The sequence below is a fragment of the Pelophylax lessonae genome (assembly GCF_965119305.1).
Source record: "Pelophylax lessonae genome assembly, chromosome: 2".
NCBI classification, from domain to species: Eukaryota; Metazoa; Chordata; class Amphibia; order Anura; family Ranidae; genus Pelophylax; species Pelophylax lessonae.
This window is the reverse complement of record NC_138769.1, coordinates 21,590,901-21,615,171: the sequence shown is the minus strand read 5'-3', so window position 1 is coordinate 21,615,171 and position 24,271 is coordinate 21,590,901. Positions and strand designations below refer to the sequence as shown.

At 44.0% G+C, this 24,271-nt stretch overlaps 1 protein-coding gene across 1 annotated transcript in view; it reads left to right on the top strand.

The window, feature by feature from the left end:
• The window catches only part of LOC309547925 (uncharacterized protein), a gene marked incomplete at both ends in the record, with an annotated part of 104,317 nt that extends 95,856 nt beyond the window's left edge, over positions 1–8,461 (top strand). The window contains 2 exons of the mRNA XM_082247923.1: positions 6,362–6,443; positions 8,250–8,461. Of these exons, the coding sequence (XP_082104049.1) occupies positions 6,362–6,443; positions 8,250–8,461 (294 nt within the window). The remainder of the gene's footprint in view (positions 1–6,361; positions 6,444–8,249) is intronic.
• Between the last annotated feature and the right edge of the window lie 15,810 nt (positions 8,462–24,271).

Sequence of the window (24,271 nt, the reverse complement as noted above, 5' to 3'; positions counted from 1 at the left end):
ACGATCTTAACATGACACTTGCTGGATTCTTTACATAGCTTTGAGGGAGCAGCTGTCAAAAAAAAAAAAAAAAAAAAAGCCTCCCGCAAAAGCCTATCAGCATTAGTCTCCCACTGAACTGTAAACACAAATGATTACATTGTATCTTTTCTTTCCCTCTGCCAGAGGAAGGAAGTTTAACCTCTTAAAGACTAAACCTTTTTCCTACACTTGTTGCTTGCAAGTTAAATCAGTTTATTTTTCCTAGAAAAGTAGTTAGAACCCCCAAACATTTATATATTTTTTTTTAGCAGAGACCCTGCAGAATAAAATTGTGATTGTTGTAAATGTTTATGTCACACTGTATTTGCGCAGCAGTCTTTCAAACGCAATTAATACACTTTAATGAATAAAAAAATAAAAAAAATAAAACAAAACTGTAAAGTTATCCCAATTTTTTTTACAATGTAAAAGATGTTACACAGAGAATCGTGAGAGAATCGTGATCTTTATTCCAAGCAAAAAAAATTGTGATTCTCATTTTGGCCAGAATCGTGCAGCTCTACCAGACACTATTATTTGAAGGTGACATTCTTGTAGACATTGGGGTTGATTTACTAAAACTGGCGGTATTGGTCTACAACTGTCATGATAGATTCTTCTATCTCCCAGGAGCTCTGACAAAGGCTTGATTCTTGAGCTCCAAAATACATGCCATTACAAAGGGGTCTACTAGCCTGATGGAGCTTTAATTTATTCTGATTTGGTGTGCAGTGGAGAGATACTTTGATGTGTTCATTTATTTTTTGTCATAAAAAGTGCAACATGTAGGAACACCACTAACTGATTGGAAGCATAGCCAGGAACTCTGACAGAGCGTTTGCACCACTTCCTTTAGACGAGATAAAAGGACCAATTTTAGTTCCTGTTTTGCTCTACTCTTAGATTAGATCTGAGGAATTGAGGTAATAGTGCGACTTTTATAAAAAGTATGGTGTGCACACCATAAAATTACTGAACTCTAAATTTATCCCAGTTACTGTGGAAGAGACTTGACCTGGTATCATCCTCCTGTAGACCCCTGTACAGCAATACTCAGACAGGGAGGGGCAGTATTGGGGCCAATCAGATGAGCTGCAGGGACATGTGCTGGCTGAAGAGGAAGGGTAACATCAGTCTCCTGCTTTTCTTTCCAGGACCAGTCATAGGCTGGAGGTGACCAGGTTGTATTGAATAACTTTAGCAGAGAAAATGCAGGTCACCAGACTGGCTCTGCTGCTTGGTAGGGATGAACCAATGGTTCTGTTGGGGCATTTGGACAAATGCCCGAACTTTTGCCCTTTCGGCCCCCTGTTAAGCGGAGCCAATATTCATATATAGAAGTTGTATATTTACCTATACCAGGGGTCAGGAACCTATGGTTCGCGAGCCAGACGTGGATCTTTTCATGGCTGCATCTGGCTCGCATAAAAATCTTTAATAAAGAGGGGCATGTCCGGACGTGAGCCGTGCTGGACGTGTAGTCCCAGAGCTCCGCCGCATCTACCACTCAATCCACTGCCATCCGCGTAGCTGTGCCCGGTGCCAAGGAGATTTCTGCATCCATCGACGGTACACTTTGTGAGCTACCCACCGCTACCCTCAGTTCTTCTCTGGGTGACCGGATTGGCGCGCTACCAACCCCGCAGCCTACTCACGGTACCCCTGCCTGGTTTGTGTGCTGGGCATCTGAGGGCCTTGGCTCGGTAAGGAGACCTGCCATCCGCTCCCTGTGCCCCGACAGACACGATCTCCTTCCCCTCTGACACCCGGGGACCCACAGGAGCTGCCTTTCACATCCACTTCTGAGGCCTTCAGCGGCCGGCCACCATTTTCTTATACTCACCTCCATCACTCGCAGGCCTGCAGCCGCTTCACCACTCCATTGCATACCTTGCCTGCTCTGCTCTCTTCCCAACCGGACTCCAGGCATTTTCACACATTGAATATGAATATTAAATAAAGGTTCCCGACCCCTGAAATATAGAGTATGGCTCTCACAGAATTACATTTGAAAATATGTGGTGTTCATGGCTCTCTCAGCCAAAAAGGTTCCCGATCCCTGACCTATACAGTATATGATAGCTTCCCACTATCACTGGTTCTTAGGAAAGACATGGATGCTTGCAGGAACCACTGACATCACCAGGAATGCCCACCACCTAAGCAAAGGGGCAGGGTTAACAGTGACATCACTGCCCAAATGACAATGACCAAATGATATTGACCAAATATGGCCATATTTGGTTAATGATTTCACCACCAACCCCATCCCTTCCCAAATATAGTTGATGACAGCTCAGGGAGCTGGTGGTGTATAGAGCCAAAAAGATTAGAATTGTGTGAATGTCCCAATATTTATGACTGTATATATATATATATATATAGGCGCTACATTTGAAACAAAACAAAGAAAAAGCGAATTAACTGACCTGATCCTCCGATCCTCCACGCTGCTAGACTGGTTCCCGAAGTGTCTTATCCCCCATGATACAGTGGTCTAAGGTCCTGACGTTATAAAGATCAGAGACCAAGGGCATCAAAGAACAGTCCACTATTGGCATGTGGGAGAGTGGAGGATCGGATAAGTTAACCCGAGATCTAAACAAGCAGTCAATCCTTGCTTTTCAGGCTTTAACCACTTGCCGACTGCCTAACATACATTTACTGCGGCAAAGTGGCTCTATTGCTCGAAATCCCACCCCGAGAGGAGCGATTGCGCACTAATTGGACAGAGGGGCAGCCAATCAGTGGGTCCAAGTAACCCAATGTCCGCCGACCACCGGCTATTGTTCCCGAGAGAGGCAGAATGGTGGTCTGCCTATGTAAACAAGGCAGATTGCCGTTCTGACAGGGTACAAGATGGAGATCTTGTGTTTCTGCTAAGTAGGAACACGGATCTCTGTCTTCCCCCAGTCAGAGCACCCCCCACAGTTAGAAAGCACTCCCTAGCACATATTTAACCCTTTGATCGCCCCTGATGTTAATCCCTTCCCTGCCAGTGTCATTAGTACAGTGACAGTGCACTGATCACTGTAATAATGTCACTGGTCCTCAAAAAAGTGTCAAAAGTGTCTGTAGGGGTCTGATTTGTCCGCCGCAATGTCGCAGTCCTGCTAAAAAACTCTGATCATCGCCATTACTAGTAAACAAAAATAAATAAATAAAAATGCCATAAAAATATCCCATAGTTTGTAGACGCGCAAACCAATCAATATGCGCTTATTAGGATACATATTGGTCTAAATTAATGAAAAAAATCGATTTTTAAAAATTTTTTTATTGGATATGTTTTATAGCAGGAAGTAATAAATACTGTTTTTTTTTTTTTTTTTTTTTTCAAAATTGTCGCTCTTTTTTTGTTTATAGCGCAAAAAAACAACAAAAAAAACAGAGGTGTCTAAATACCACCAAAAGAAAGCTCTATTTGTGGGAAAAAAAGGACATACATTTTATTTGGGTACAGCGTCGCACGACCGCGCAATTGTCCGTTAAAGTAACGCAGTGCTGAATCGCAAAAAATGGCCTGGTCAATGGTCATTAAGGGTGTAAAACCTTCCAGGGCTGATGCGGTTAAAAACCCAATGGAGGTTCCAACCCAGTGTTTCTCAACCAGGGTTCCTTCTGAGGTTGCTGGGGGGGGGGGGGCTTTGAGCTTTGAGCAGGGGTGTAACTAGAACCTTCAGGGCCCTGGTTCAAGAAACCTTGGTGGGCACCATGAGACCCCCCCCCCCCCCATCAGTCCTGCAGCCCTCCCCACTGATCTGTTCTGCTGTGGGCCCCTTTCCTACTGTCTTGGCCCCCCACGGTGGCAGGAAGCAAGCAATATGCCACCAGCACACCAGGGAATTCCATACAAGGGTCCAATGCAGTGGCAGGACTACCAGGGTTGCAAAGGTTGCACTTGTGACTGGGACTTGGCGTTCCACCACTGCTGGTTCCCCAGGATCCTCTTGCTGTCTTTCCCCTGCTATTGACATTGCTGGTCTGGCGTCTGTCTCTATATCAGTGGTGGCAATCTATAAGGACCCAGTACTGGTTACATTAGGGGCTGATGGATGCATGCGGGGGAGCTTGCACTATTGGTTGTAGACAGCTGAGCCCCCCGCCAGTCACCTAGCAGCCGTAATGTTGCATAGCCTTCTCTGTTAGTATGCCAATCGGGATGTGATCCAGGTGATTCTCCCAGTTGGATCTACTAAACACAGTATTTATTAGCATCAAGAGTACAATCACATATATATCAACCATATGTTCAGCAGCCATGTGTGCTGGCCCTCCTGTACATGTGCCCATCAGCCCTATAAAGTAACCAGCGCCGGGTCCAAATCTGCTGCCGCCGCAGCCATAGAGACAGAGCCCAGCACTGCTCAATAGCAGGGACGGGACAGCAAGAGGAGGCTGGGAACCCCAATGATGGTGGAACACCAGGACCCGGTTGCATATGATCCTGGTAGTTCTGCCACTGGTCCACAGTGGGAGGATTACCCCATCCACATGGAATGTGTAGATGGGGGAAATTTGACTTTTTTTTTTTTTTTTTCGTTTAACCTAAGGCCCCTTTCAGATTGGGCAGACCCCATCCAGCGGATCTGTCTGCTCAGCGGGGATCTCTCCACTGATCCCCACTGAGCAGGTGGTTGACAGGTCCATGTCCTCTCCACTATGCGGAGCAGACATGGACACAGCCCGCTATTCTCTGTAGGGCAGTCAGATGGAAATGGACCGCTTGTCCATTTCCATCTGTCTGTCATCTGATCCGATCCGCTGGACGGATGGGGAATGAATCCCCATCCGTCAGTTTTTAGCAGATTGGACCAGATTGGATGCTGGTGGTTGTCAGCGGACACATGTCCACTGACATCCGCTGCTGCGTAAAGAGCAATGGATGGTCTGGCAAATTGATCTGCTGGTGTAAAAGGGGCCTGATGGTTAAATGAATAAACTATCAATGTGTTGGCTGCCTACATAATTACATAGTTAGTCAGGTTGAAAAAAGACACAAGTCCATCGAGTTCAATCCCATATACACAATCCTATACCCATTTTTTGATCCAGAGGAAGGCGAAAATAAACCCCAGCAAAGCATGAACCAATTTGCTAAAGCAGGGGAAAAAATTCCTTCCTGATCCTCCAAGGGGCAATCGTATATTCCCTGGATCAACTTTACCTAAAAAATGTTTTAATACCCATTTATATTATGTACACCTAGGAAAGAATCCAGACCTTTTTTATAGCAATCTAGTGAGCTGGCCAGAACCACCTCTGGAGGGAGTCTATTCCACATTTTCACAGCTCTTACGGTGAAGAAACCTTTCCGTATTTGGAGACGAAATCTGTTTTCCTCTAGACGTAAAGAGTGCCCCCCATTGTCCTCTGTGTTGACCTTAAAGTGAATAACTCAACACCAAGTTCACTATATGGACCCCTTATGTATTTATACATGGTGATCATATCCCCCCCTTAATCTCCTCTTCTCAGGAGAGAATAAAGTCAGTTCCTCTAATCTTTCCTCATAGCTGAGCTCCTCCCATGCCTCTTATCAGTTTGGTTGCCCTTCTCTGCACTTTCTCCAGTTCCCCGATATCCTTTTTAAGAACCGGTGCCCAAAACTGAACTGCATATTCCAGATGAGATCGTACTAATGATTTGTACAGGGGCAAAATTATATCTCTCTCTCTGGAGTCCATGCCTCTGTTAATACAAGGAAGGACTTTGCTTGCTTTGGAAACCGCAGCTTGGCATTGCACGCTATTATTAAGCTTATGATCTACCAGAACACCCAGGCACCACGCCTAAGTGCTAAAACGTGAAGTTAGAGAAGCTCCTGGAGGAATTGAGAATTATCCTTCTGTCCTACGGATGGGAGAAATCAGACTGTTATTGGTGGGAGGTTTGCAACACTGCTAGGCCCCCCCCCCCCACAGTGGTGGAACTCCAGGGCCCAGTCGCAAGTGTGACATCTGCGACCCTGGTAGTTCCACCATTGGCTTTGAGCAATGGTGGATAGATCTCCAACCATCACTGATCACCAATGCAAGGGGTAATTTCCACTACTAAACCAACCATTAATGATAGCATGAACACTAACTATGACACCTTGACTTTTTCTGATATTTAAAACCTTCTTTGATGTATTAATCATGCTAATGTACCATGAGCTGTAGGGGAATTGCTTTTTTTGCTGGGGTTCCCTAAGAACCTAAAAATGATTTCAAGGGTTCCTCGGGGGTAAAAAGGTTGAGAAAGGCTGTTCTAACTTGTAAAGGCAAATGTTTTAAAGAATGCTGTCAATGTTAGAATTTAATTTCATTTATATTAATATTATTGAATTTCTTCACAGCCGATATACGATAATGCCGACCAGAATTACTGCCTTCGTTTTAACACTCTCTACGATGGTTTACCAATTGGTGGGATAATTGGTGGGACAATTGGTGGGACAATTGGTGGGACAATTGGTGGGACAATGCAAAGCAATGTGTGAGCCGAAGACACGCGCCAGCAAAACTTTCCTGCCTGTAATGGCCAGAACAGCCAATGGGGATGGAGGACGGAACGTTGGTGCTACCTTCATGGGGCAATGGCTTTCTTAAAGCTCGCATTGAATGCATTAAAGACAATCTGGGAATTCTGAGTCCTGCAACAATTGGACTTTCCACCAATGGACCATGAATGGATGGAGACCAGAATCGAATGAGCCAGTGAGAGAGATCAGTAGTTGGTTTAAAGTTATATTTCATATATATGTAAATAATATAATTTGCTCAATGTAAGTAATGTAAATAATCCTATCACAGCGTATTAAAGCTATGAAAAACAGCGTCAGTGCAACAGTCTGAGCTTTGCTGCATAGTGGATTGCAAGAAAGTTATGCCATGCCAAATTCATGTAAAACTACATACTTCTCCAAAATGTAAAAATCCTACATCCTCTATCTTTATAATAAAGAATACTGGCTGGTCGAAGACCCAAGCACAGATGCCTGAGGGTGTAGGGTCAGGTCTACATAGCACTTTACATTGGACATATGTGCAAAATAAAATAATGCAGTCTAATAACCTTGGCACTCCTTGATGATTATTATTATTATCTATTGATTCTGATAGTAGATGTGTTATTTTTTTCCACTTTAGATAACATGTAAGGGTGGGTTGATAGGGTGGTTGGTATGTCCTCCATGTTTCCCTCCTCTTTGGACACCAAGCCTGGGTTACGTGAGAGGCCTACCCCGGGATCCTTTGGGCTACAATATGCGTTGAGCTGGGTCAGTAACTTGCAGGTGGGCTAACACTTCGCTCGAAGGTGTGCTGCTGACCAATTCTGGGGACCAGACTGGAGCCGCGGTCATGTGGAGAATCAAACATTAAAGCGGTCTCCCCCAGATGAAAGGTGTTCAGTACTTAAAGTATAGAGTTCCCTCATAAGCTGCTTTGTCCCATGTCCTACACACTTGTACAGGTATATGTTGCATTTGGAGGGACCACTCCACCAGTCAGTGTACCTCCCTTCCAGTAATAGAACGGGGTCCCAGTAAGCAGTGCTGTATTTTGGCCTAGGCCAACAAGGCCCAGGCCTAGGGTGGCACTTTGCAGGGGGGCAGCAAAAAAGCCGCCCCCCTCCACCTGAGACTCTATTGGCCATTGGTTGCTAGAGCCGCCTCTCTCATCCCCCCTCTCTCTCTCTCACCCCCCCCTCTCAACCCTCCCTCTCTCTCTCATCCCCCTCTCGCATCCCCCTCTCTCTTATCTTCCTCTCTCTCTCATCCCCCTCTCTTATCCCCCTCTCTCTCTCTCATCCCCCCCTCTCTCTCTCTCACCCCCTCTCTCTCACCCCCCCTCTATCTCTCTCATCCCCCCTCCCTCTCTCACTCATCCCCCCTCTCTCACTCACCCCCCTCTCTCACTCACCCCCCCTCTCTCTCTCATCCCCCCTCTCTCTCTCATCCCCCCTCTCTCTCTCTCACCCCTCCCTCTCTCTCTCATCTCACCCGCCCCCCTCTCTCTCTCCCACACCCACCCCACCTCTCGTGAAATCTCAGGGGTTCATGCTGGGACTTGTAGTCCTTCAATCCGTTAAAAAAGGAGTGGGGCAAATTTACATAGGAGGGGAAGGGGGGCGCCCAATTTTAATCTTGCCTAGGGCAGCACAGAACCAAAATACACCACTGCCAGTAAGCACAAAGCACGTATATCATGCATGCTTTTACTTAACTCTACTCGTCCACCTAGTGACCGGGGCCTTAGATCTTTGTGATGCTAGTCCTCTCCCAGTGTCTGGCAGAGACAGACGGCTAGGGAAGGAGTCAAATCTCCAACCACATCGCTACCAGAGAACCCGTAACCTAACCAGGTACCACACCCACGACTGGTTGCTGTTCTTCCTTGTGATCACTCATGGCAACTACCTCTTCCTTCTTACCTCCTCCTTCCTTCTTGAATAAACCTCTGTCGTGGTGATATTACACATACCCCATAATGTGGTTATGGACCCAAGTTCTCTAGTAATACACCAAGACCTCCCATGCACCCTTTGAGTAACTTCAGACCAGGCTCTGAGAAGTTGAATCAACTTTTACTCTGAAATATGGCACAACATGTATAACATGTAATAACATCTTTCCCCTGATAAAAACTTAACTGTGGCTGCCCCAGCTTACCTGCACTATTCTTAGTACATTCATTGGCTTGGGTGAATGTTGTTCGTAAGCACTTCAAAATTTCTTTTGCTTTTTAACATTCGGTGTTGGAATGAATGGACTTTCCCATTCATTCCCATGACGAAAAACACATTCATTGTTAGAAATTTGTTCATTCAAGAAGCATTTTCCTATCCCGCTCCTTCGAATTTTCTCGTTGCTGTGAAAAAGCATCTTCATTTCAGGTGGAAACAGTATTTGTTTACTATGAGTACAAGGAAGGGGGCACGACATATATATGGGGGCGCTGTGATGGGGACACCTGATGTATGGGGTTGCTGTGATGGGGACACCTGATGTATGGGGGTGCAGTGATGGGGAAACCCGATGTATGGGCACACTGTGAAGGGAACACCTGATGTATCAGGGTGCTATGATGGGGACACCTGATGTAAGGGGGTGCTATGATGGGGATACCTGATGTATGGAGGTGCTGTGATGGGGACACCTGATGTATGGGCACACTGTGAAAAGAACACCTGATGTATGGGGGTGCTTTAATTGGCACACTGTGATGAGAACATCTGATGTATGGGGGTGCTTTGATTGGCACACTGTGATGGGGACGCCTGATTTATGAGGGTGCTGTGATTGGCACACTGTGATCGGGACACCTGATGTATGGGGGTGCTGTGATTGGCACACTGTGATGGGAACATCTGATGTATGTGGGTGCTTTGATTGGCACACTGTGATGGGGACACCTGATGTATGGGGTGCTGTGATTGGCACACTGTGATGGGGACACCTGATGTATGGGGGTGCTGTGATTGGCACACTGTGATGGGAACATCTGATGTATGTGGGCACTTTGATTGGCACACTGTGATGGGGACACCTGATGTAAGGGGGTGCTGTGATTGGCACACTGTGATGAGAACATCTGATGTATGGGGGTGCTTTGATTGGCACACTGTGATGGGGACACCTGATGTATGGGGGTGCTTTGATTGGCACACTGTGATGGGGACACCTGATGCATGGGGGGTGCTGTGATTGGCACACTGTGATGAGGACACCTGGTGTATGGGGGTGCTGTGATTGGCACACTGTGATGGGAACATCTGATGTATGGGGGTGCTTTCATTGGCACACTGTGATGGGGACAACTGATGTATGGGGGGTGCTTTGATTGGCACACTGTGATGAGGACACCTGGCGTATGGGGGTGCTGTGATTGGCACACTGTGATGGGAACATCTGATGTATGGGGGTGCTTTGATTGGCACACTGTGATGGGGACACCTGATGCATGGGCGTGCTGTGATTTTGACACCCGATGTATGGGCACAGTGTGAAGGGAAGACCTGATGTATGCGGTTTCTGTGATAGGCACACTGTGATGGGGACACCTGATGTATGGGGGTGCTGTAATGGGGACACTTGATGTTTGAGGGTGCTGTGATGGGGACACGTGATGCATGGGGTTGCTGTGATGGGGACACCTGATGTATAGGGGTACTGTGATGGGGACACCTGATGTATGGGAGTGCTGTGATGGGGACACCTGATGCACATAGGTGTTGTGATTTGGACACCCGATGTATGGGCACACTGTGAAGGGAACACCTGATGCATGGGGGTTCTGTGTTTGGGACACCTGATGTATGGGGGTGCTGTAATGGGGACACTTGATGTATGGGGGTTCTGTGTTTGGGACACCTGATGTATGGGGGTGCTGTGATGGGGACACCTGATGTATAGGGGTACTGTGATGGGGACACCTGATGTATGGGGGTGCTGCGATGGGTACACCTGATGTATGGGGTTCTGTGATTTGGACACCCGATGTATGGGCACACTGTGAAGGGAGCACCTGATGTATGGGGGTGCTGTGATGAGCACACTGTGATGGGGACACCTGATGTAAGGGGGTGCTGTGATGGGGACACCTGATGTATGGGAGTGCTGTAATGAGCACACTGTGATGGGGACACCTGATGTGTGGGGGTGCTGTGATGGGGACACCTGATGTATGGGGGTGTTGTGATGAGCACACTGTGATGGGGACACCTGATGGATGGGGGTGCTGTGATGAGCACACTGTGATGGGGACACCTGATGTGTGGGGGTGCTGTGATGAGCACACTGTGATGGGGACACCTGATGTATGGGGGTGCTGTGATGAGCACACTGTGATGGGGACACCTGATGTATGGGGGTGCTGTGATGAGCACACTGTGATGGGGACACCTGATGTGTGGGGGTGCTGTGATGAGCACACTGTGATGGGGACACCTGATGTATGGGGGTGCTGTGATGAGCACACTGTGATGGGGACACCTGATGTATGGGGGTGCTGTGATGAGCACACTGTGATGGGGACACCTGATGTGTGGGGGTGCTGTGATGGGACACCTGATGTATGGGGGTGCTGTGATGAGCACACTGTGATGGGGACACCTGATGTGTGGGGGTGCTGTGATGGGGACACCTGATGTATGGGGGTGCTGTGATGGGACACCTGATGTATGGGGGTGCTGTGATGGGGACACTTCGATGGGAACACCTGGTGCAGACTGGTATGGGCCCCAGTGCATTTCTTTGTCCAGGGGCCCATGATGCTATTAGGATGGCACTGGATTTCAGTTTAGTCCATGGGAAGTGACAAGGACACAAGATTTCTAACAAGAGCAACTGGTATGGTTCTGTACTTGCAGAAAATATTCTTAGCCTGATCAAAAAGAAAACAAATGCAGCCACCAAATTTCAGGACTGCAATATATGAATTTTTTGTCCTTGGATTTAGATATACTTTAATTTATGTATCATCTATTGTGCACAGAATTGTTACATCTACCTCGAATGAGAAAAGAAAATTGTACATTTGTTTGAATGAATTGAATGCAACTGTTCTTTATTTCCTTTTACATCACTAATAATCTTCTACCAACATTTATTTCTGAATACTCATGTCTGTAATGTTTATATTGAACCAATAAAAAGAAACCAATATCAATTAGTAAAATGATATCCATTCAGTAATATGTTGGTGGAGATTCTTGGTTATCCAGGTCTTGGTGGGGTTGGTAGCAGTCGGTCACAGGCAACTGTGTTCTGCAATGTAAAATACACTATAGTGTCAAAAGTATTGGGACGCCTGCCTTTACACACACATGAACTTTAATGGCATCTCAGTCTTAGTCCGTAGGGTTCAATATGCAGCTATAACAGCTTCAACTCTTCTGGGAAGGCTGTCCACAAGGTTTAGGAGTGTGTCTATTGGAGTGTTTGACCGTTCTTCCAGAAAAGTGCATTTGTGAGGTCAGGCACTGATGTTGGACGAGAAGGCCTGGCTCGCAGTCTCTGCTCTAATTCATCCCAAAGGTGTTCTATCGGGTTGAGGTCAGCACCAGTCAAGTTCCCCAAACTCGCTCATCCATGTCTTTATGGACCTTGCTTTGTGCACTTAAAGCATGAAGACATGGATGGGTGAGTTTACTTTGAATACTAAAACTGAATTAACCACTTGCCAAGCATTCACCACAATGTAGCAGTAAGTTTCCCCATTCATGTGTAGTGTGTGAGACCCCTGGGTTGCACAGCAGCATGATCTGCGACTGCTGCAGTGCTTGGTATTGGGTCACTGTGATTGGTCCAGATACCATGTGATCGATGTGCGCTGAACAATCACATGGCACCTAGTATACAATAATCATGAATGGAAACCATTCATGACATAATTGTTTTCTACTGTGTGTAATCTGTGATTGGTCACCAGTGGTTACATGGTACCTGAGCCAATCACAGCACCCTGTACCATGTGATAGCTGCGGCCAGTCACAGCATCACAATGGTAAGCAATGGGGTTAATTTACCAAAAATGGAGAGTGCAAAATCCGGTGCAGCTGTGCATGATAGCTAATCAGCTTCTAACTTCAGCTTGTTCAATTAAGCTTTGAAAAAAAAAAAAAACGGGAAGCTGATTGGTTTGTGTGCAGAGCTGCACCAGGATTTGCACACTAGTAAATCAACCCATTAGGTTTCATGACAGTTCAAACGATTGCTTAAACAGTGATCACCTGATCCCCTCCCCCAAGAGTAAGACAATGTCACTGTGGTGACACTGAACTACTCTGATGACAGGATGTTAAAAAAAAAAGGTTTCAAAATGGAATAAAAAAAAAAAAAAATATATATATATATATATATATATATATATATATATATATATATAAAGGTGCATATAAAGATTGCAATATTCAAATACAGCAGGCTAAAATGCACTAGCAGCGCTCAGATACAGTGCAACCCAATGGGCTGGGGAATAAAGTCAATACAGTTCATGCACAGTGCCCGAATGGTGTCCACTAATGACAGTCCTAAACAAGCAAAAATCCTTTGTTGTTCACCACACAGGACCCTCCACCTCACCACAGTGCTCACCCTTAAGGTAATGCACTCACCAGAAATCTGGTCAAAGCAAGCCCAAAACATATGCCGATCACCAGCTGAGAGTAGATCGTCCAATCTCCACTGTAGAGAACCCGACTTCCACCAGACAGACACCTGATAGATCTCGGTCAGATCGGTATGTATGGCAGACCCAGAGTGAGTTCCCAAGATTCAAAGGTGGTACATGTGGAAATAATAGGTCTCATAGAGCAGTATTGTTTGGCTGAAAACCTCTTTATTTCCCAAAAAAAGACAATCCCCTGTAGCAATTGCACTTACCTATAATAAAAACAGACAGGCATATAAAAGCTGAAGGAAGGCGTAACCTGCGTGTTGCAGCCGGTCCCCATGCTGATAGTTCGCCGCTGGTACCAAGCTGAAGCGAGCATCCAGGTTTTTAGTCCCCCGGTTTTATCTCTTCTTGCTCCTTTTTTACATATATATATATATATATATTTTTTTTTAATATACTGTCACCAGTTAGTATGCTTGATCACCGACACATCAGTCATATGATGACGCTATACCGCACTAGTGACAGTATATAAAAAGTAAACAAATAATAAATAAAAAATAAAAATGTTATTTAATTTCTTTATATTTCAAAAAATTGTGACAAAAAAAATTACAACTTCAAAAAACACGCCATGCTTCTTACTTAGTACCTTGGACTGTCTACTTTCCAAAAAGGTGTAATTTAGGGGTATTTGTACTGTCCTTGCATTTTCAGGCTTCAAGAAATGAGATGAGGGCCGTCAGTACATCAGGAATGATCAAGTTTCAAATATATATACCATAGTTTGTAAACAATAAAACTTTCACACAGACTAAACAATATACACTGAATTGGGTTATTAATCGAAAAGAATTGTAGCTGAATACTGTACATTTTGCCATAAATTTATGAAGGAAGATTATTTGTTTGCACAATGTCATACTGTACATCAGTGCAGCCCCATTAGTACACATCAGTGCAGCCTCATCAGCGCTCATCAGTGCAACCTAATCAGAGCACATCAGTACAGCCTCATCAGTGCACATCAGTGCTTATCAGTGCAGCCTCATTAGCGCACATCAGTGCAGCCTCATCAGTGCAGCCTCATCAGCGCTCATCAGTGTAGTCTCATCAGCACACATCAGTGCAACCTCACAAGCGCACATCAGTGCAGCCTCATCAGCGGACATCAGTGCAGCTTCATCAATGCACATCAGTGTAGCCCTATTAGTACACATCAGTGCAGCCTCATCAACGCTCATCAGTGTAGCCTAATCAGGGCACATCAGTGCAGCCTCATCAACGCTCATCAGTGCAGCTTCATCAGTGCACATCAATGCAGCCCCATTAGTACACATCAGTGCAGCCTCATCAGCGCTCATCAGTGTAGCCTATTGAGGGCACATCAGTGCAGCCTCATCGGCGCTCATCAGTGCAACCTAATCAGAGCACATCAGTACAGCCTCATCAGTGCACATCAGTGCAGCCTCATCAGTGCTTATCAGTGCAGCCTCATAAGCGCACATCAGTGCAGCCTCATCAGTGCAGCCTCATCAGCGTTCATCAGTGTAGCCTCATCAGCACACATCAGTGCAACCTCACAAGCGCACATCAGTGCAGCCTCATCAGCGGACATCAGTGCAGCTTCATCAATGCACATCAGTGCAGCCCTATTAGTACACATCAGTGCAGCCTCATCAATGCTCATCAGTGTAGCCTAATCAGGGCACATCAGTGCAGCCTCATCAGCGCTCATCAGTGCAGCTTCATCACTGCACATCAGTGCAGCCCCATTAGTACACATCAGTGCAGCCTCATCAGCGCTTATCAATGCAGCCTCATTAGCGCACATCAGTGCAGCCTCATTAGCGCACATCAGTGCAGCCTCATCAGTACACATCAGTGCAGCCTCATCAGCGCTCATCAGTGTAGCCTCATCAGCACACATCAGTGCAACCTCACAAGCGCACATCAGTGCAGCCTCATCAGCGGACATCAGTGCAGCTTCATCAGTGCACATCAGTGCAGCCACATCAGCTCTCATCAGTGTAGCCTAGTCAGGGCACATCAGTGCAGCCTCATCAGCGCTCATCAGTGCACCCTATTAAGAGCACATCAGGGCAGCCTAATCAGGGCACATCAGTGCAGCCTAATCAGTGCAGCTTAATCAGAACACATCAGTGCAGCCTCATCAGTACACATCAGTGCAGCCTCATCAGTGCTTATCAGTGCATCCTCATTAGTGCACATCAGTGCAGCCTCATCAGTACACATCAGTGCAGTCTCATCAGCACTCATCAGTGCAGTCTCATCATCACACATCAGTGCAGTCTCATCATCACACATCAGTGCAGTCTCATCATCACACATCAGTGCAGTCTCATCAGCACTCATCAGTGCAGTCTCATCATCACACATCAGTGCAGTCTCATCATCACACATCAGTGCAGTCTCATCAGCGCTCATCAGTGCAGCCTCATCAGCGCACATCAGTGCAGCCTCATCAGTGCACATCAGTGCAGCCTCATCAGTGCTCATCAGTGTAGTCTCATCAGCGCTCATCAGTGTAGCCTCATTAGCGCACATCAATACAGCCTCATTAGTGCACATCAGTGCAGCCTCATTAGTGCACATCAGTGCAGCCTCATCAGTGCACATCAGTGCAGCCTCATCAGCGCACATCAGTGCAGCCTCATAAGCGCACATCAGTGAAGATTGAAAATTTTGTTTTTTTAACAGAAACTAAGAAAAATGTGTTTGTTTTTTTTTTCAATAGCAAAAAGTAAAAAACCCAGTGGTGATATAATACCACCAAAATAAATCTCTATTTGTGTGAAAAAAATGATATCCATTTCATTTGGGTACAGTGTTGAATGACTGAGCAAACACCAGTTAGCAAAACAATGGCCTGATCGTGGAGGGGGTAAAACTTTCCGAAGGTCAAGTGGTTGAAAGGCGTTTTCAGTTTGCGGTACTCAGATACAGTTTCCTTCCACTTTAAGTACAAAGATCTTCTAATACAACATCCTGAGTAGTTTGCTCACCAAGGGTAGTTACTTCAGAGGCCCAATATAAAAAATTTAATAAAAAATTATTATTATTTTTTTTTACATATCCTTGATCACCGCCACGTCAGTCAAATTATGATGCTGTACTGAACTGGTGACAGTATGTAAAAAAAAAGTGCAAAAAAAAAAAGCACATTTTATTTAATTTCTTAATTTTCCAAAAAATGATGACAAAAAGAAAAAAATACAAAAATAGCTGGTTGTCAAATATTTTTTAAAATTGTAAGTTAATTATTTAGGAAAAAATCTATGCACTATATATATTATCTGAAAACTGTTTTTTTTTTCCATACCGACGGGAGAAATGCCTTTGTGGTTGGAAGAAAAATTGTTCTCTGTAAACAGCTGGATGTTCACAGAACTCTCTTCTTGGAAACTTTTTCATCATCCTCCACAAACACCCAACACAGATCTGTATCAGGCAGGTTGTCACCGTACACACCCAGGGCAGGGAGACATTTCCTCTGCCAGTGACAGGGAGATCTATCACCGAGCAAGACGTAAACGTGTGCCAAATAAAGCAGAAAGACTCCATTTTCTGCCATGTTTCATGTAGCTGCTGCCAATCATCCTGGTAAATAAACATGGCAGTGCTGGTGAATTTAAAACCCCTTCAATACCGGGCACTTTTACCACCTTCCTGCCCACGCCAATTTTCATCTTTCAGCGCTGTCACACTTTAGATGGCAAATACTAAGTCATGTGACACTGTACCAAAATTCATTTTTTTTATCAATTTTTGAGACAGATAGTGCTTTCATTTGGTAGTATTTAATCACCAGTGTTTTTTTTTTTTTGTTCTTTTTTTTGCTAAATAAATTAAAAAAGACTGAAAATTTAGAAAAAAATCTTTGTTACTGTTATAAAATTTTGCAAATAAATAATCTTTCTTCATACATTGAGGCCAAAATGTATTCTGCTACATTTCTTTGGTAAAAAAAAAATATCCCAAATCAGTGTACCCCCGCTCTATCGCGGTTCAGTTTTTGCGGTCCCGGTATACAGTGCATTGTGAAAGTATTCGGCCCCCTTGAACTTTGCGAACTTTTGCCACATTTCAGGCTTCAAACATAAAGATATAAAACTGTATTTTTTTGTGAAGAATCAACAACAAGTGGGACACAATCATGAAGTGGAACGAAATTTATTGGATATTTCAAACTTTGTTAACAAATAAAAAACTGAAAAATTGGGCGTGCAAAATTATTCAGCCCCTTTACTTTTAGTGCAGCAAACTCTCTCCAGAAGTTCAGTGAGGATCTCTGAATGATCCAATGTTGACCTAAATGACTAATGATGATAAATAGAATCCACCTGTGTGTAATCAAGTCTCCGTATAAATGCACCTGCACTGTGATAGTCTCAGAGGTCCGTTTAAAGCGCAGAGAGCATCATGAAGAACAAGGAACACACCAGGCAGGTCCGAGATACTGTTGTGGAGAAGTTTAAAGCCGTATTTGGATACAAAAAGATTTCCCAAACTTTAAACATCCCAAGGAGCACTGTGCAAGCGATAATATTGAAATGGAAGGATTATCAGACCACTGCAAATCTACGAAGACCTGGCCGTCCCTCTAAACTTTCAGCTCATACAAGGAGAAGACTGATCAGAGATGCAGCCAAGAGGCCCATGATCACTCTGGATGAACTGCAGAGATCTACAGCTGAGGTGGGAGACTCTGCCCATAGGACAACAATCAGTCGTAAACTGCACAAATCTGGCCTTTATGGAAGAGTGGCAAGAAGAAAGCCATTTCTTAAAGATATCCATAAAAAGTGTCATTTAAAGTTTGCCACAAGCCACCTGGGAGACACCAAACATGTGGAAGAAGGTGCTCTGGTCAGATGAAACCAAAATCCAACTTTTTGGCAACAATGCAAAACGTTATGTTTGGCGTAAAAGCAACACAGCTCATCACCCTGAACACACCATCCCCACTGTGAAACATGGTGGTGGCAGCATCATGGTTTGGGCCTGCTTTTCTTCAGCAGGGACAGGGAAGATGGTTAAAATTGATGGGAAGATGGATGGAGCCAAATACAGGACAATTCTGGAAGAAAACCTGATGGAGTCTGCAAAAGACCTGAGACTGGGACGGAGATTTGTTTTCCAACAAGACAATGATCCACAACATAAAGCAAAATCTACAATGGAATGGTTCAAAAATAAACATATCCAGGTGTTAGAATGGCCAAGTCAAAGTCCAGACCTGAATCCAATCGAGAATCTGTGGAAAGAACTGAAAACTGCTGTTCACAAACGCTCTCCATCCAACCTCACTGAGCTCGAGCTGTTTTGCAAGGAGGAATGGGCAAATATTTCAGTCTCTCGATGTGCAAAACTGATAAAGACATACCCCAAGTGACTTACAGCTGTAATCGCAGCAAAAGGTGGTGCTAAAAAGTATTAACTTAAGGGGGCTGAATAATTTTGCACGCCCAATTTTTCAGTTTTTTATTTGTTAAAAAAGTTTGAAATATCCAATAAATTTCGCTCCACTTCATGATTGTGTCCCACTTGTTGTTGATTCTTCACAAAAAATTACAGTTTTATATCTTTATGTTTGAATCCTGAAATGAGGCAAAAGGTTGAAAAGTTCAAGGGGGCCGAATACTTTCGCAATGCACTGTATTGCGTTTTTTTCCGTAATGTTATTTTACTAATTCAATCATTGAAAATTAATTATTTTTGTGTTTTCCATAGCTCTTGCTATGTCTCTCAGTATCTTTTATGTGTTTAAATATGTTTCTATTGTTTTAAAAGTGTGTTTAAAGACCTTAAAATGCTTTTAAAAGTACAGTGACAGTTAAAAAAACATACCTACAATGTATTTTAATAGGGTTTTTCTATTTCGTGGATTTTCACTTTTCGCGGGTGGGTCCGGAACGTAACCCCTGCGATGGAGGGGGGTTTACTTTATATTATTTGGTCTGTAGGAAAGTTAGAGTTTACAATTTATGGTATATATATTTAAAAATTGATCAATCCTGATGTAATAACGGCCTATCTAATTTCTTAAGGCCCTAAAATGCCAGGACAGTACAAATAACCCCCTAATGACCCCTTTTTGAAAAGTAGACAGTCCACGATATTTAGTAAAAGGCATGGCAAGCTTTTTGAAGTTGTAATTTTTGTCACAATTTTTTGGAAAATTAAGACATTTTTAAAAATGTTTTTTTTTTTCACAATTTTTTTTTTTTTTTTTACATACGTATGACTGGGGTGGGGGTTATCAGGGACACTGACTGGTAACAGTATGTAAAAAAATTATAATAATAATAATAACAATACATTTTGTTTACAATGAGGAAATCTGCTGGGCCTGCATTCCTTTAAACGTGTTCCTATTGGGAGTATCCCACCAAAAATGACATTTTTGTTGCAGGGGATGCCAGAAATATGACTTGTATCTTAGGCAGACTTCTGGGAAAATTGGTGAGCCAATCACACAAGCAGGAAATGATGTTTCTGGGGGTGTGGTCAGTATACATTTTATGTACAGAACAGCTCCAGGCGGCCATATTGCATTGCATTTTCAGAAAATGACAACAGCTGCAGATTGAAAAGGAAAGGTAATTTTTAATAACATTCAATTACAATATGATCGCAATTGTATACGTTATATTGTTTTTTCTTTATTTGCCGATTTTTCTTCCCCCCGCGAAAGTGGGGTTACCTTTTAAACATTTTTTTTACTTTTTTATTCCATTTTGTTATATATTTGTTTGTTTTTTTACGTACTGTGACCAGAGCAATATATTGTTACCATAGTAATACTGAGAAGGTGATTAGGATTTTTTTTTTCTTGAGGCCCTAATATGTCAGGACAGTACAAATGCCCCCCAAATTACCCATTTTTTGAAAGTGGACAGTCCAAGGTATTTAGTAAAAGGAATGGCGAGTTTTTTGTCACAATTTTTTGAAAAAGGAAGATATTAAAGAAGAATTTTTTTTTTTCACAAATTTTTATTAGACACGGTTACCTGTGCAGTACAGCGTCATCACATGTAAGCACGTCCAGTGCCCCTAGCTTGCTGTCATCGGCGAGACAGGGCACCTACAAAGATTTAGCATTTGGCCAGATATGTACTGTGAGTTCTAACATTTTTAATAAACTGCTCTCTATATGGCACTTTTCCCTTGCTATACATGTACACACAGGAGCAGTGGGGGAAAACGCACATGATTTGGACAGGAAGGCATCCCTGTTCAAATTACATGCGATTCTTTGCAGTGCGATTTGCGGCAATTCATTTTGTATTGACGCAAATGGCACCGCAAAGCATACCCGCGCAAATGCTTGAGTAGCACTGCCCCCTTGGGGGTTGCTTGAAATTTCATGTTCTTTCTGTGTCGCCTTGACCCTGTGAACTTTCTAGCCCTCCTGACACTCTAGGTTCAGACATGTTGTATACCTGCGAATGCTGTGAGTGGTAGGTAGACCGCGATCCTCTCACATAGCTGCGAACTGGTGCATACACAATGGATCCCGGGAAGCAAGAAAGAGTGGGCCTAGTCAAGCAGATCCCTTTATAGTCTCTCCCACAATTCTCCCCTGGAGATGGTTTACTGGAAGATGTAGTTCATGGATAGTTCTGCAGTTCAGTGATGTCTGTTCAGGAGACTACACTACCACAATGCTCTCCTCTAGGCTCAGGAGTGTTATGCACGTAATCTGAGCCCAGCACTAGGGGAATACAAAGACAAGGAAGACTCACTGCTCCAGGTGAACCAAGAAGCCTAATGATGTTACAGGTGCCTGCCTCGGCTTGCCTCCGCAGACAATCAATGTAGAAGAAATGGCTGCATTCGAAGTATCATCAAAATTCTGGTTTATTAACCGAACATACCAGTGTGGCAAACAATGCAGGTAGACGCGTTTCACACACTAGCAAGTGTGCTTAATCATTACTAGGGGAATATATAGAGACAGTCTGGGAAGACAGAGGACAAGTCTGCAATGTCAGATAACTGTAGTCCACTAATAGCTACATCCTCCCCCCACTTGAAAATCTTTGGTCCCCGAAGACAGGATATAATCTCATCAACGTATGTGTTAATTAATACGTTAAAGAATTGCAAATAATAAATCTGCTAACCAGAACCCACACTAGTAAATAGCTGACTAATAGAAGGATTCCCCAACAGTAAACTATACTAATCATTAGACAAAGTTAAATCATTTTGGTGACAGGCCAGTAATAAGTCTACGAAAGGTTCAGTAGAAGAAGCTGGCACTTGACTAAAACATTGAGCTGTAAAAATAAGTTCATCTGAGCTTTCTCCAAGGGTGTTGTATGTTAGTGTCAGCTGCTGGTGTGACCAGAAGTGTGTGGACTACCACAGAGAATGTCAGGCACAAATTCAGTGAGAAAGAATATAATTGATTTGAAAATAAGTGAACAATATAAATGTAAACACACATCCAATAAACCAAACTGTGTAAAACAAACCAGATAACCAAACAAATAGTGACACACAATGCACAACTGCCTAAACCAAATATATACAGCAAATAGGGAATGCAAGCGTAATCGTAACAGAGCCAGGGTCATACATGGGAGATTAGGCAGAGGGAGCTGGGAGCAGGACAGGACAGTAAGGGGATAACAGGAGACGGATATAGCAGGTGGGAGGGGATCAGGGTTCAGGAACAGGAAACAAGATACAGGAACACTGGAACACAGGTCAGGGGTATATGGAGACAACACCAAGGCAATAAGAGAAGGACAGACAGGACTTAAATATACTTCTTGCTATGAGCATCAGGTGATGACTAAGGATATGAGCTTCTGGCTGCTGAGAGACACCCACTGGTGGATGCTGGAACTACAGCCTATGGATCTGAGAGCCACAGTGCCACCAGCAGGTGAGCCCTTTCCTTACAGTTAGTCTCTTAGGTGGATGGATTCCCTGTCTAAGGCTTGAATACATGTTAGGGTTTCAGGCTCACGATTCAGACCCCAAAAACTTCAACCAGGCTCTGGTTCTTACAAACTCTCAGGATCAGTCTCTCCCCCTGCGTCATAGGTGGAGGGGTTTGGAACTTTTCCAAGATCTTGTACTTCAGAGTTGTCAGCTGATTCTGGTTTAACCCCTCCAGTCCCTCTTACAGGGGAGGGTACAGACCTCTCTGTCTCAAAAGGCTGATGTTCTACCTTTTTGGGTTGAGATATTTCACCCATGTCTTTCATGAAAGACTGAGCGGTATCCTTGAGCAGGGGAATCCATAACCAGTTTTAGGGGAAACCACAAAACTCATGGGTTTCAGTAACATTTTGACTGTGGAAGCCAGATTGAAAAATAGATGTATTTATTTAACAAACATGTAGGTAGAAAGACATGTTTGGAGAGCAATACAGTAACATTAAAAATAAAAAAATTTCAACAGTCAAGGTTCTTTGGAAAGGGTACTTTTCCACAACACCGACTTACATAAATAAGCACAGCACAAGGGAAAATCACAGTAAGCAGAAAGTTAGCTTACCCTTGCCGAAGAAGTGAATTCCCTGCTTGTGTTGTCCTGTTCTGTTTCTTAGCGATGTTTATAGAGTTTCCCTTTCCGACTCATTCGAAGGACCAATTTGTAGGGCAAACCACAAAACTCATGGGTTTCAGTAACATTTTGACTGTTGAAGGCAGATTGAATAATAGATGTACTTTTTTTTTACAAACATATAGGTAGAAAGACATGTTTGGAGAGCAATACAGTAACATAGTGTTGGTTTCAAAACAATTGTTCTAACTGGCTAAGAACTCGTAATACAATTGATATGTTTTACAAAGGGTGGCAACTATCTAAAGTTTCTTTGAAATCAAATCTGGTGAAACTGACTGGATTGCAGAATAGTTGTTCACATAGGCTTGTCACTTCCAGTAGTGTGGCTCCTTGGAGGAACAAGTCTTCAAAGGCCAAGATAGCAGTCTATACAAATGAACAGGTGGGAAACTGATGTTCTCGTTTTGACCATCTGCTTCATTACCAATGCATTTTTATATTAAAAATATATTTTATTTGTAACTAAAATAGCTGTACCCTCTTCCCCTTCACAGTCAAGGGTCAGTACTTCCTCGTCACTCTCCTCTTCCTCATCCTCTTGGGAGGTAGATTTAGGTGTCCGACGGGTTCTAGGCCTGAAAGTAGAAGAGCAGGGTGTATCAGAACAAGGGGGTGAAGATACCCAAATGGCCTCAGATATGGGCAGGAGGTGGTTTTGATGCTAGATCTTGAGCGGACCGGTCTTCCCTTCTGGGCGAATTTGGTACACAGGAAGCCCAGGTATCCATTTGCAGACGATGTATGGTTGGAAATGCCATTGATCGGCCAATTTGTGTTTTCCTGGCACTCCCAAATTGCGTAATAGTACTCGGTCTTCTGGTTACAAGCACTGAACCTTCACTTTGAGATCAAAGTTTCTTTTGTTTCTTTGTTCCCTAGCAGTGGATGCTTCCTTGACTCTCTCATAGGCAGTCTTCAAATTCCTTCGAAGTCTATCAACATATCCTCGATAAGAGGCCTGAGAAGTATGATCCAGGGACGTTCCAAAGGCTAGATCCACAGGCAAAGGGGCCTCCCTCCCGAACATCAACCGGTAAGGAGAGTACCCGGCAAAGTCATGCTATTGTAAGCGTGGACCACTGCGACAATGTAGTCAGCCCAATGTTGTTTCTTTTCTAGAGGTAGTGTTCCCAGCATGTTCAGCAGAGTACGATTAAAACATTCTGGTTGTGGATCTCCTTCTCCACCTCCTAAGGGGTGGTTCTGGACTTTTGAATGATCAGCAGTTCACACAGCCATTTTGCCAGATTACTCTCAAAATCCCGACCTTGATCCGAATGTAGACACTGACGTAAGCCTTAATGGATGAAAAACGTCTCCACCAAAGTTTTGGAAACCGTACTGGCTTGTTGGTCTTTGGTCAGGAAAGCTTGAGCATAGCGGGTAAAATGATCTGTCACAACTAGGACATTACTTTGCCCACTCAGGTAAGGTTCTAGACACATCCATTGTCCACTCCATTGGTTGAGACCACAAGCCCCTGACAAGTGACCTACATCTGGAAGAATTGACATTTCTCCAACGACAGTTTCAGCCC